The sequence below is a fragment of the Cydia strobilella genome, chromosome 23, assembly GCF_947568885.1.
Source record: "Cydia strobilella chromosome 23, ilCydStro3.1, whole genome shotgun sequence".
NCBI classification, from domain to species: domain Eukaryota; kingdom Metazoa; phylum Arthropoda; class Insecta; order Lepidoptera; family Tortricidae; genus Cydia; species Cydia strobilella.
In genome coordinates this window covers 9810446-9822585 of record NC_086063.1, presented here as the reverse complement: position 1 = coordinate 9822585, position 12140 = coordinate 9810446, and the positions used below count along the sequence as shown (strand labels likewise).

The following is a 12140-nucleotide window of genomic DNA, read 5'->3' as shown; positions in this document are numbered from 1 at the left end:
ATTATGCTTGAATATATCAGACGTTAAGGCCTTTTTTAGGGTTCCGTACACAAAGGGTAAAAACGGGACCCTATTACTAAGACTCCGCTGTCCGTCTGTCCGTCCGTCTGTCTGTCTGTCACCAGGCTGTATCTCATGAACCGTGATAGCTAGACAGTTGAAATTTTCACAGATGATGTATTTCTGTTGCCGCTATAACAACAAATACTAAAAAGTACGGAACCCTCGGTGCGCGAGTCCGACTCGCACATGGCAGGTTTTTTTTTAATTGGAGCATAGTCCACCATGGAGCAAAGTAAGACCACTTTACGGTACTTATTTGTATAAGATTGAAAAACACCCCTTGTTTATAAATAATGTTAGCAAGAATATAAATAATTTAAATCTTAGACAATTTATATATTTTAAATTTATACCTTTTGAGTTTAAAATTGATTTCGCGCATTCCAATAGGATTTACCATGGCGCGTTAAATATGTAATAGGCGTGGCATTCAAAGGATTAAAATGAAGGTCCGTTTAGTTCGCTCGCGTACTAGTAAACAAGTACTTAACTACAGGAACATTCACGTTAAGTATACGACGCTTCGTTTGCTTGATTGTCTACTGCTTTACTTTATTCACTCTACCTGAAACAAATAAACATTTAATTTTAATTTTACCATCAAATTGAGAAAACCACTTCTTGAACCTGGAGGAACATTATCGCATAGAAAAACAGCCAAAAGTCTTCATACATAAGAAAGTAAAATATTGGAACGAATAATTATAATTTGCTAATTCTGCACGTCAGTTATGAGTCGCATGAACTTAAGACTTGCTGAAACGACATCAAACTTGGCATAGACAATCAAATAACATATAATATCTATCTAGCAAAGATAGATATATTTTTATTTTTAGTTTTAATGGTGTAATAGATGGCAGTGAATTTACTGTGGCTACAAAATTTACTATGACAGTACCGCTCTATCCTATTATATCATCTTTGGTTGCTAGGAATTGTAATACAAATAAAACAGAGCGAGTAAACGTTTTACATACAAAAATAATTCACCCTCTATTTTATTTATAACTTCGATTGCATGGAAGCGGCTTTCTGGCGGAGGGCTCGTGAGACACTTAACAACAACAAAGTATGTTCTGCAACACTAAACGTCATATTTTTATAGAAACATATGACCTTTACGAGTTCGCTCCCATACTCAGGTGCTTGCCAAGTAAGTGCAGACAGAGTTAAATTTTCATCAATACTTCCGAAATATGTATTTATCTAAATTGGATGACTATTTCTTTTAAAATTATCCGTTTTAAACTTACTGACACTCGCAGGGTAAACGAAAGTAGTAGTTAGCTGGCTCCCGTAGGCGTTGGACACGTGGCAAGTGAACTCGCCCATGTCGCTCCACAGGAGAGGCGAGATTACTAGCTCGCCTGAACGAAGTACCTGGGTGGAAAACAATGATTTAAATGAGTCGTGCATATAATGAAAATATGCGTGATATGTGCGTGAGTCTGTGAGTGTTTAATCTGACCATAGAGTAACTTATACTAGAGCGGTACTGTCATAGTAAACTTTGTAACCCCAGTAAATTCACTGCCATCTGTCGACACACTTTAAAACTAAAAATAAATATTTTTAAAAATACGATAAAATGTATTTAGATATGGATAAATGATTTTTTTTATTTGCATTAATTATTTTTATGATTTTGACCCATGTTCTTTCACTGATATGCGTTAAAATTGTTAAATAACAAACGAAACCGTCAACGCCATCTATACGACAGTTGGCCAAAGCTAGTAGCGCCCTCTGAACGAGAATCAAATTTTCTTGATTTTCGAGGCACGTTTTTTCCTTAGACTGTATCCATCTATTACGGAGTTATATCTATCTTTGATCTGACGAAATAAATTCCCAAAGCTTTGTGATGGGGTCACGTTCGCCGGGGCGGTCGCGGCCTCATACACCTCCCTTGTTCCAGACGGGAGCAAGGGTTTCCTAGTTAGCTCAGAGGAGAGAGAGGGTGCAGAGGGAGACAAGGAAACACAGGTTTAATGCTGTAGTATAAATCGGCGGGCTTTTATGCCGGTTTATTATAAATCAAGATTACTTAGGTCTAGGTATCCTAAGCTAGGTACGACGCGGGGTGGCTTCTAATTATCGCAACGGTACGGCGCGGACCCTAAGCTGCTCGCGGATTCGGGAACGGTATCCCCTAAGAGTGAAGGGGATGGCGAGACGGGAAGGATATGCGAATCGGGGGGGAGCGCCTAGGGTGCCTACGCGTCTAAAACACGCCGGCTCTGACCAGGGCGATAGGGAGTATCAAGGGTGCCTACGCGTCTAAAACACGCCGGCTCGGACCAAGATACAGGGTAGGACGGGTTACGTAATCCAGGTGCCTACGCGTCTGAAAACACGCCGGCTCTGACTGGGCTACGGGAATCAGGAAGGGTCGGAGGGGAACCGGGTGCCTACGCGTCTGAAAACACGCCGGCTCGACCGGGAGATCAGCTGTCCTCACTGCAGAAGGCGGTGAGCCCAACTGACGCTGTTGTATGGGCGCGCGCCGCTTTTATACTCTCGGCACGGCGCGCGGCGGGTGGGGCGAGTGGGCTGGCACTCGATCGGTGGCCGCGGCTCGATAGGTAGCTCCGCTGTCTGTCACGTGGCCGTTGCATGATGTTGTAATGCGCGGCTAGGCGCGCCATTACAGTCCCGTCACCCGTCTGGAGATTTTTACCTATGGGGAAAAATCACCGTTAGAATATGCTGGCTGAAAGACGATACCATTTCTTTTTTTTTTTTTTTAATTCTTATTATTATTCTTTTTTATTTACTGGATGCTATTATGTTTATCTCATTTTTGTATTTATTCTAAGTATTCGTCTTCCTATTTGCAACACGTTTATTTATTTTGAGCCTACGTTCTCTGTTTGACCCGCGTCTTGTTTTTTTAAAAGTTATTTATTGTAAATATATTGCTATTCTATTATACTATTCCCACTATATTGTTGTTCACTTGACTTAATGTTACCCATGCACTTCACTGTTATGTACTTACTTGGTCTGTAGCCTATTCTTTCTATGTGCTTGTATCATTCTATTCTATTTATTCACTATGTCGCGGGTTTATTTATGTTTATATTAAGTATCTATTGCGGTTTACTGGTCACACTTGATTGCACGGTAATTATTCTTCATTTTATTACTTTACTTTATTTAAACAATAGGTTTTCTTTTTTACACATTTTTTTTTTATGCTTCTACGGTACTTAAATCTGCTGACGGTTTTTTTTTTACTACGCTTTATTACGGTTTTTTTTTTACTACACTATTTGGTTTTCTTATTACGGTACTTTAATATAATCACTGTTATATTTTTATATTATTTCACTTCATACATTTTTTTTTTATTTAGTCTTCTTTTCCCCCCTTTTTTCTTTTGCTGTGACGTTCGTAGGGCGGGTGCGCCTGCCGCGTTCGCGGCCTTCTCGTATGGCCGTGTTGTTGGCCGCCGTTCCTCTTTCTGCCCGCCCTGCGCGTCCTTTTCTTGTTTCCGCCCTCCGTGTCTGGTCTCGAGGACGGTGCCGGTGCCAGGGGGCTGGCGATCTGTAACTTACTTTTTGGTATCCATCCTATATCTATTTTTCTTCTATTAAATTGACGTTTAAGGGTCCCATGTTCCATTTCTGAAGTCGGTTCGTGTCCGCGCTGCGTGGTTTCTGTTTTTCTAATTTTCTTCTTCCGGTTGTATTTTATCGCTGGACTCTGTGTGTGTTGTGTAAGGTTCGCTTTTGCTCGGCGGTGCGGGACTTGGTTTGTTGTGTATTTACCTTTTTCGGATATCTGGTCAATGTTCCTGGTATGTGGTAAATCTACCTGTGGTAGCGGGTACGCATCCTTTTCGGATATCTGGTTATTCTCACGGTAATCTACACGGAATCGGTACTGACCTGACGGTTTTTCCACTGTTACGACGGGGAAACTATGTGGGCTGTGTGACCTCTCGATCACGCCCTGTTGAAGTATGTCACTCACGTGTTTGCCGGTTATTTCTTGCTGTTTCGGATTTCGCGGATTGTATCTCTGTTTTACGGGTCCTGTGTGCTTTAGTTTTATTCTGTGCTGTTCCTTTGTTAACTGTGTGGTTGGCTGCTGTTGACTGGATTCGGCGGTTGTGCTATTCTGATTTTCTTCTGGCGTGTCTATTTTTTGCTTGTCCTCTCCGTTTTTCGGATTTTTTCTCTGGGTATCTTTGTCATCGGGGTCTTCTTCGTCTTGGCTCTCTCCTGGCCATTTTATTGACATTCCAAGTCGTTTCAGGACGTCCATTCCTATTATAATGTCCGTCGCTGACGGCAGCACCCTCAGCCAGTGTCTGATTTTTACCTCTTTGACTTCTATGTCGACCAACAAGTTGTTGTGGGTTTGTGTCCTGGTCCCATTTGCTAGTATTACTTCTCTTGTTTTTACCTTATTCTGGTAAGCGCTGTTCTTACATTCATTATATATTTGCTGGTTGATGTACGAGTTGGTGGATCCTGTGTCTATTACGCCTCGGTATCTTCTTCCCATTATGTGTAAATCGGTGTATATGCGGTTGTCGCTCGTCTGTGGGCTGTTGGCTGCTCCTAGCTTTTCCTGCCCTATCCAGGTTGGTTTCTTGCAGCATGTCCTGCTTAGCACTCCCAGTCTTCCACACTGGCTGCAAAACACTTGGCGTCTGCCCCTGCAGGCGTCTGCATTATGTCCCGGTTTCCCACAGGACCAGCAGCTGGTCTTGGGGTCATACTTCGGATGCACTGTGTGGCTCGTATTGTCTCTCGGTTCGGGTTTCGGTTTCTGGTCTTTGTGGGGTCGGTCGTCCCTACCTTGGGTCGTTTGTTCGCTGCTTGCTTGTTTGTCCTCCCTCCATTTGTTGTTGTCGCTGGCGTCTCGCCACGCTCCTGACGACGTCGTTGCACCGTACGTGGGTGTCCTTATATTTTCATACTCGGTTCCTAATTTCAATAGTTCTGGTAAAGTCTTATAGTCTTGCCTTTTGATGTATAGCTTGTAGCTATGTAACATATTCTCGTGGATGCGGTGTAACTTCGCTGTTTCGTCGAGACTTCCGTACCTACGCATCAGCGTCAGAATGTCTGTGACGTAGTCGGTAAACCTCTCCTGGTCTCCTTGCTTTCTAGTGACAATTTTGGCCATGAGATCCTCTTCATAATTGGCCGGGTAGTAGTACAGCTTAAATGTTTGCAGGAATTGATTCCAATCGGTCCATGAGTCTACGTAATTTCTGTACCAGAGCAGTGCCCTACCTTTTAAGATGCGTGGTAATGCTGCTAATATATCTTCCTTCTTAATCTTGCTCGCCTTGATGAGTTCTTCCAACCTTTCTATGAACTCGACGGCGTCGTCTGTGGTCTCAAATGACAGGTTCCACTCTTTTATTAGCTTTGTGATCACCTTTGCATTGTTTTCCGCCATTTTATCGGCTTCTTCCTCTTTCAGGATCTCCACCAAGCCCTTGCGTATCTCCTCTACGGTTAAGTCTTCAGTCGGTACGCCACGTGCCGTGGCTTCTTGTATTAATTCGGGTTTTTTCAGTCGGTATATCCAACTTGTAGGCATTTCTAATACCTACCGGTAAGCAGCGGTATAAGGTGTTTTTTTTTTTTTTTTTTTTTTTTTTTAACCTTATTACTTGGATGGAGCGTGTCGGGGGTCCTGGTGTACCTCTGTGCGGGCTAGGTGTACTCTACGGGTGGGCGGGATGCGACAGTCCCAGTTGCCTCGGTGCGGTGATGCTACGTGTAGCGGCTGTATGGAATATATGAGTACACGGGGCGGTATATGTTAAATATTTATTTATTTATTTATTCTGTCCTCTCTCGAGCAATGGTTCCTTCCAGGATACCTTATGGACTCCTACGTGAGTTTTTTCGTTGGGCGCCAGATGTGATGGGGTCACGTTCGCCGGGGCGGTCGCGGCCTCATACACCTCCCTTGTTCCAGACGGGAGCAAGGGTTTCCTAGTTAGCTCAGAGGAGAGAGAGGGTGCAGAGGGAGACAAGGAAACACAGGTTTAATGCTGTAGTATAAATCGGCGGGCTTTTATGCCGGTTTATTATAAATCAAGATTACTTAGGTCTAGGTATCCTAAGCTAGGTACGACGCGGGGTGGCTTCTAATTATCGCAACGGTACGGCGCGGACCCTAAGCTGCTCGCGGATTCGGGAACGGTATCCCCTAAGAGTGAAGGGGATGGCGAGACGGGAAGGATATGCGAATCGGGGGGGAGCGCCTAGGGTGCCTACGCGTCTAAAACACGCCGGCTCTGACCAGGGCGATAGGGAGTATCAAGGGTGCCTACGCGTCTAAAACACGCCGGCTCGGACCAAGATACAGGGTAGGACGGGTTACGTAATCCAGGTGCCTACGCGTCTGAAAACACGCCGGCTCTGACTGGGCTACGGGAATCAGGAAGGGTCGGAGGGGAACCGGGTGCCTACGCGTCTGAAAACACGCCGGCTCGACCGGGAGATCAGCTGTCCTCACTGCAGAAGGCGGTGAGCCCAACTGACGCTGTTGTATGGGCGCGCGCCGCTTTTATACTCTCGGCACGGCGCGCGGCGGGTGGGGCGAGTGGGCTGGCACTCGATCGGTGGCCGCGGCTCGATAGGTAGCTCCGCTGTCTGTCACGTGGCCGTTGCATGATGTTGTAATGCGCGGCTAGGCGCGCCATTACAGCTTTTTTGGTTATACCCAAATTGTGGGCAATTTTTGTCCTGCTTTCGAAAAAAAAAGTCAATAGGGAATATTAAGCAAAATCTTATTATAATTGCAACTGTTGTCTTATTGTGTTATGCTTATTATGTATATGGACCAATGTTGTCTGCAATAAATGATAAATAAATAAAAACTCTGCGTAGAGGTCATCACTAGCACAATCACTTTCAGTATAAATTCCAATTGACATAAGAAATGCAGGCAGTGATACAATTTTCAAAAATAAATTAAAGGCGTTACTAATTAAATATGCTTGTTACGATATAAACGAATTTGAAAACCTAAGTGATAATTTGCAGTATTAAGGAGTCGTTCTCATCAATATTACCAAAATGATGGTGAAATTGTGAGCCTATTACTGATACTTTTCTGCTTGCTTTTCTATATTAAGGGTCCGCGGCAAGCTCGGTTCTCCATATAATAGTTATTTACGATACAAGTGCGGAAAAGAGGAAATTCGAAACGAGTGGCGATAAATTAAAACACGACCGCAGGGAGTGTTTTAAATCGACACGAGTTGCGAATTACCTTTTCGCATGTGTATCGTACAACGTTTTACAGTACATAATGGCCCTTTAAACTTTCGACATATGCACAAAAAGTGCTCATTCCCGCACTAGTGCGAAAAAGTAGCACCATATGTACTGTAAACGTAGTTTCGCTCTCATTTTAAAACGACTTGCTAGATTGCTCTGAAACTTATATATAACGTGTCTGTAATTAGTTATGACTATGTCTGTAATTAGTTTATGTAGCTTCAGATACCATAGTTAAAAAAATTCAGCGAATTTAAATTTTTAATACAAAACTTGTTTTTGCTCTATTTCGTTTGTTTTATAAACTGGAGCTATATAAACTAATTACAGACCTTGATATACATCATGTCATTGTATGTGCAAAGTTTCATTACAAACTAACAAGTAGTTTTAAAACGAGAGCGGAACTACGCTTGTATGAAAAGGTGCAATTCGGCCAAGCTTGCCGGGAATTAACTTTCACGCCATCTACCACCGAGTAGCGGAACTAACCTTCATCCTCGGATCCGACTTGACCGTCGCGCCCCGATTGTTCAGCCACGTCACCTGCGGCCGCGGGTGCCCCTTCGCATGGCAAGGGAGAACCACGTTGTTGCCGATGAGGTCCATAAACACTTTGTATGAAACGAGGATTTGTGGCGCGAGTGGTATGAGGCGCGCCCGGTCTGGTATTAAGTCGGTGCTGCCATCTGTGGGTGAGTAGAAAAAGTTTTGGTTATGAAATGGCTTTTTACTCATTTGCCATAGAGAATTAAGTAAGCTTAGATTGCTTACTCCATACATGAGTTTAAGGTATGGTATAAGATATTAATAAGTTTGAAACTCGCTTAAATTCTAATACTTATTAAGCTTAATTCTAGTTACAAATAAGTTTTGGCAAAGCTCGCTTAATTGTTATTATAAATGGATTCTTATTTATTTATGGAGTGAGCAAATTCGATAGCGATTTTAAATTGAAGTAGACACAATACCTAGCTTTTGAAAAATTAATTCTTATTCTAGAAAAATCGACCGAAGCTTTGGCCTCCTTGCACAAATAATAAGAATATAGCGTCACGTGTTCGACGCTTTTCTGAAATGCCCCCAAAGCGACATAAAGGGGCCCACTGATTATCAGTTCGCCGGACGATATCAGTCTGTCAGAACAAAAATTTGACACTTCCGAACATTTGACAGACCGATATCGTCCGGTGGACTGGTAATCAGTGCCTTTAATATAACAAAATTAACTCATTATTATTCACAACGACAGGACTAATAATGAGTCGTTGTGAATAATAATGAGTAAAAATCGTGAGTTTAAATGAGTGTTTAACAAAATGTGGTATTTTCAATAAAAAGGGACCTTATTGTCGATGGCGCTTACGCCATTATAAACGATGCTCCGATATAAATTGGCGCGACGCTGTGCGGCGTAAGCGCCATCGACAATAAGGTCCCTTTTCATAGAAAATGCCGCAAATTACCTGTGCTATAAACGACGCTATGGACCCTCTCCGTCTTAGCGCCAGCCACCGTCACGCAGGTGTACTCGTCGCGGCCCGCGGTCCGGGACACCAGCAGTGTAGATGAAACCCGAGCCAGGGAGGTGGGGTTCGTGTCGAAGATTTCGTTGGATTCTTGGTCGTACTGGAAGGAAGGAAAGTTTGTTTAAACAAATATTCTGAGCAGGTTTTTAGGGTTCCGTACCCAAAGGGTAAAAACGGGACCCTATTACTAAGACTCCGCTGTCCGTCTGTCTGTCTGTCACCAGGCTGTATCTCATGAACCGTGATAGCTAGACAGTTGAAATTTTCACAGTTGATGTATTTCTGTTGCCGCTATAACAACAAATACTAAAAAGTACGGAACCCTTGGTGGGCGAGTTCGACTCGCACTTGTCCGGTTTTTTTTTAGAAAACAAGCAGATGAGCCGCCTGATGGGATCGGTCACCATCGTCCATGGACTTACGTCCTGGCCACTTGCGTGACTGGCTTCGGCTAAGGTCGACAAAAGGTCCGATCGCTGTGTATGGTTGTCGCCTTATATTAGCCGAAGCCAGTCGCGCAATGTGGCGAAGACGTTAGGGTACGCACTAGCGGTTGGCCGCTTAGGCGGTTCGTGTGAGCGGCCAGCCGCCTGACGCGGTTATCATAGCGGCTGCGCTAGATATCTGATCGAACAATGTAAAAACGGGCTTAGGCATTTTAGGCAGATATTATGACAGTACCAGCAGTGTTTTATCGCTTGTATACCTTCCCATACAAACCGAGTTTGGTGCTCATTTTAAAACTACCTGTTGTATTGTAATGAAACTTTGCACATAAATACAATGATATGAGGTATATCTAGGTCTGTAATTAGTTTCTATAGCTCTAGTATATAAAACAAACGAAATAGAGCAAAAACAAGTTTTGTATAAAAAACTTAAATTCGCTGTATTTTTTTTAACTATTGTATCTGAATTCTGAAGCCTAAAGTAATTACAAACCTTATCCTATTGTAAGTAAAAAGTTTCAGAGATATCTAGCTAGGCGTTTTAAAATGAGAGCGTAACTACGTTAGTACCCAGGTAGCAAAATGACGTCATTTTACGTTATTTTGCTACCTGGGTATGCAGAAATGAGCTTGCCGGGGACCAATAAGACCAATAAATATGTATGTTATATGCGATACTATACTATTATTATACCACGTCAGTGGCAAACAAATATACGGCCCGCCTGAAGGTAAGTGGTCACCGTTGCGTATGGGCGCTTGTAGTTCCAGGAGTGTTATAATGCGAGTTGGGTATCCTTTTAAAAACCTAGAACCCCATACTGTAAATGCTTCGAGAAAATATTATTATTTTGGCATAGTAAGTATTATTTATACTTATATAGGTACATATAGCATAGAGTAACTTAAACTAGAGCGGTACTGTCATAGTAAATTTTGTAACCCCAGTAAATTCACTGCCATCTGTCGACACACTTTAAAACTAAAAATAAATATTTATAAAAATACGATAAAATTATTTAAATATGGATAAATGATTTTTTTTATTTGCATTAATTATTTTTATGATTTTGACCCATGTTCTTTCACTGATATGCGTTAAAATTGTTAAATAACAAACGAAACAGTCAACGCCATCTATACGACAGTGGGCCAAAACTAGTGGCGCCCTCTGAACGAGAATCAAATTTTCTTGATTTTCGAGGCACGTTTTTTCCTTAGACTGTAAACATCTATTACGGAGTTATATCTATCATTGCATATAGTAATAATGATGATGATAGATAGATGATAGCTACCTCATAAACCGGCTGGTTGTTTTTGAACCAGCGTATCGTAGGTGCGGGTGCCCCGAACGCCTCGCATAATAAAGACACGGTGGTGCCCGCTTGGTGCCCCGTCACTGGTGCTGGTGCCTTGGTGATGGCGAGGAATCTTCGAGGCGCGCGGAGAGGTAATACTGAAACATTACAGTACATTCATGAGTAATTTTAAAGAAGTGATGGCCAGGAATCGTCGAGAGGCACGGAGGGGTACCTAGTACTGAAAAAATACATTCATTGTAAGGGGGAAAAAACATTCCGCCACATAACATCGGATGTTGTGAGTGTTGTGTGTAGGCAAAGTGACAACCCTAGCGTACAAGTTTATAATCAAGATCAAGTGCGGGTAGTTTGCAAAACCCGCGCGGCAAGATGTTGATACAATTCCTCGCCAGTCTGCCTGTGACCACGAACGTAACGTCACGTTCGAAACGTCAGGCCATAAATAAACGTAATTTTGTACGCGATTAAGTCCCGTGTTAGTGCTCAAGTCAATAGACAAGTTTTTTTTTTTTTTTTTTTTTAATCTATTTAATAAAGGGGTTTTATCATAGACAAGTTTGAAAGATGTATCTTGAGAGAATAGAGTAAACCCTCCTGTTAACAAACACCCTCCCAGTGAATGAACAAAATCACGTTTTTTGTTTAAATAAGAAATATAGCAATTGCTACCACTTGTCGTAATTTTTTTCTTATTAACAACTCTATTTCCTATGCAATGGCAACCGGTGATTTTATTTTCGACCAGTTTAAATGTGACTGGTGCTTGAAGTTTACGTGTTTCTGCTTTTGAAGTTTTATATGGAAAAATTAGATCCCAGATAAGCACAGGGTCCGTTTGGAGCAACATAATGAAGTGCTTATTTAATTTAATGTACCTGTACAAAGTTAATTATTTCAACTATTAATCAATGCTGAGAAATTATTTTTCAATCTTGGATAATTCACTGGAGGTCTTACCCTATTAGAGCGTAGATTGTGGGGCAATAGTGAACCTTACACCACTTACAATTAGAATCAATGTTGTTTTCCAGTTCTGTGAGCAACCTCATGTGTTTGTTGACATTCGCGGCCCGGCAGCCCGCCACCAGAGCTAATATTAGGAGAGCATACATCTTGGAGATTCGAGACCTGGAGACAAAATAAAATTAAATAAATTATTTTAGAAAAACATCTGCAATCGATTATTAAGCTTAGACCAGCCGGGCTAACACATGATTGGCGCGAGAGTATCTCGACGCGACATAGACTACCCGTCCCCCCTTTAATTCATACAGTTAGTAAAAGACGGGTAGTCTATCTCGCGGCGAGATACTGTCGCGCCAATCATGTGCTCGGCCTACAGGCGTGGCCGGGTGGCTCACTCCGCGATTCCGTCGCGTCGCTACAAGTACATGCGGCCCACACCAATTTTGGTGTCTAGCCATAGCAGTTGCCGCGCACCGCTACGGAACGGACGCCTGCTCGCGCTTGCGCCAACTTGCGGTCATCTGTCGTAATAGACGCGTTATTTTA

At 42.6% G+C, this 12140-nt stretch overlaps 1 protein-coding gene across 2 annotated transcripts in view; it reads right to left on the bottom strand.

Moving 5' to 3' along the window:
• Positions 1-486: 486 nt before the first annotated feature.
• The window catches only part of LOC134751892 (neural/ectodermal development factor IMP-L2-like), an 84914-nt gene continuing 73260 nt past the window's right edge, over positions 487-12140 (bottom strand). For both annotated transcript variants that reach the window (XM_063687440.1, XM_063687441.1), the window contains exons 2-7: positions 11635-11756; positions 10602-10762; positions 8792-8954; positions 7818-8014; positions 1320-1446; positions 487-628 (exon numbers count right to left, since the gene is read on the bottom strand). In XM_063687440.1, coding sequence (XP_063543510.1) covers positions 603-628; positions 1320-1446; positions 7818-8014; positions 8792-8954; positions 10602-10762; positions 11635-11740 — 780 coding nt within the window. In that variant the 5' untranslated portion in view covers positions 11741-11756 and the 3' untranslated portion in view covers positions 487-602. The remainder of the gene's footprint in view (positions 629-1319; positions 1447-7817; positions 8015-8791; positions 8955-10601; positions 10763-11634; positions 11757-12140) is intronic.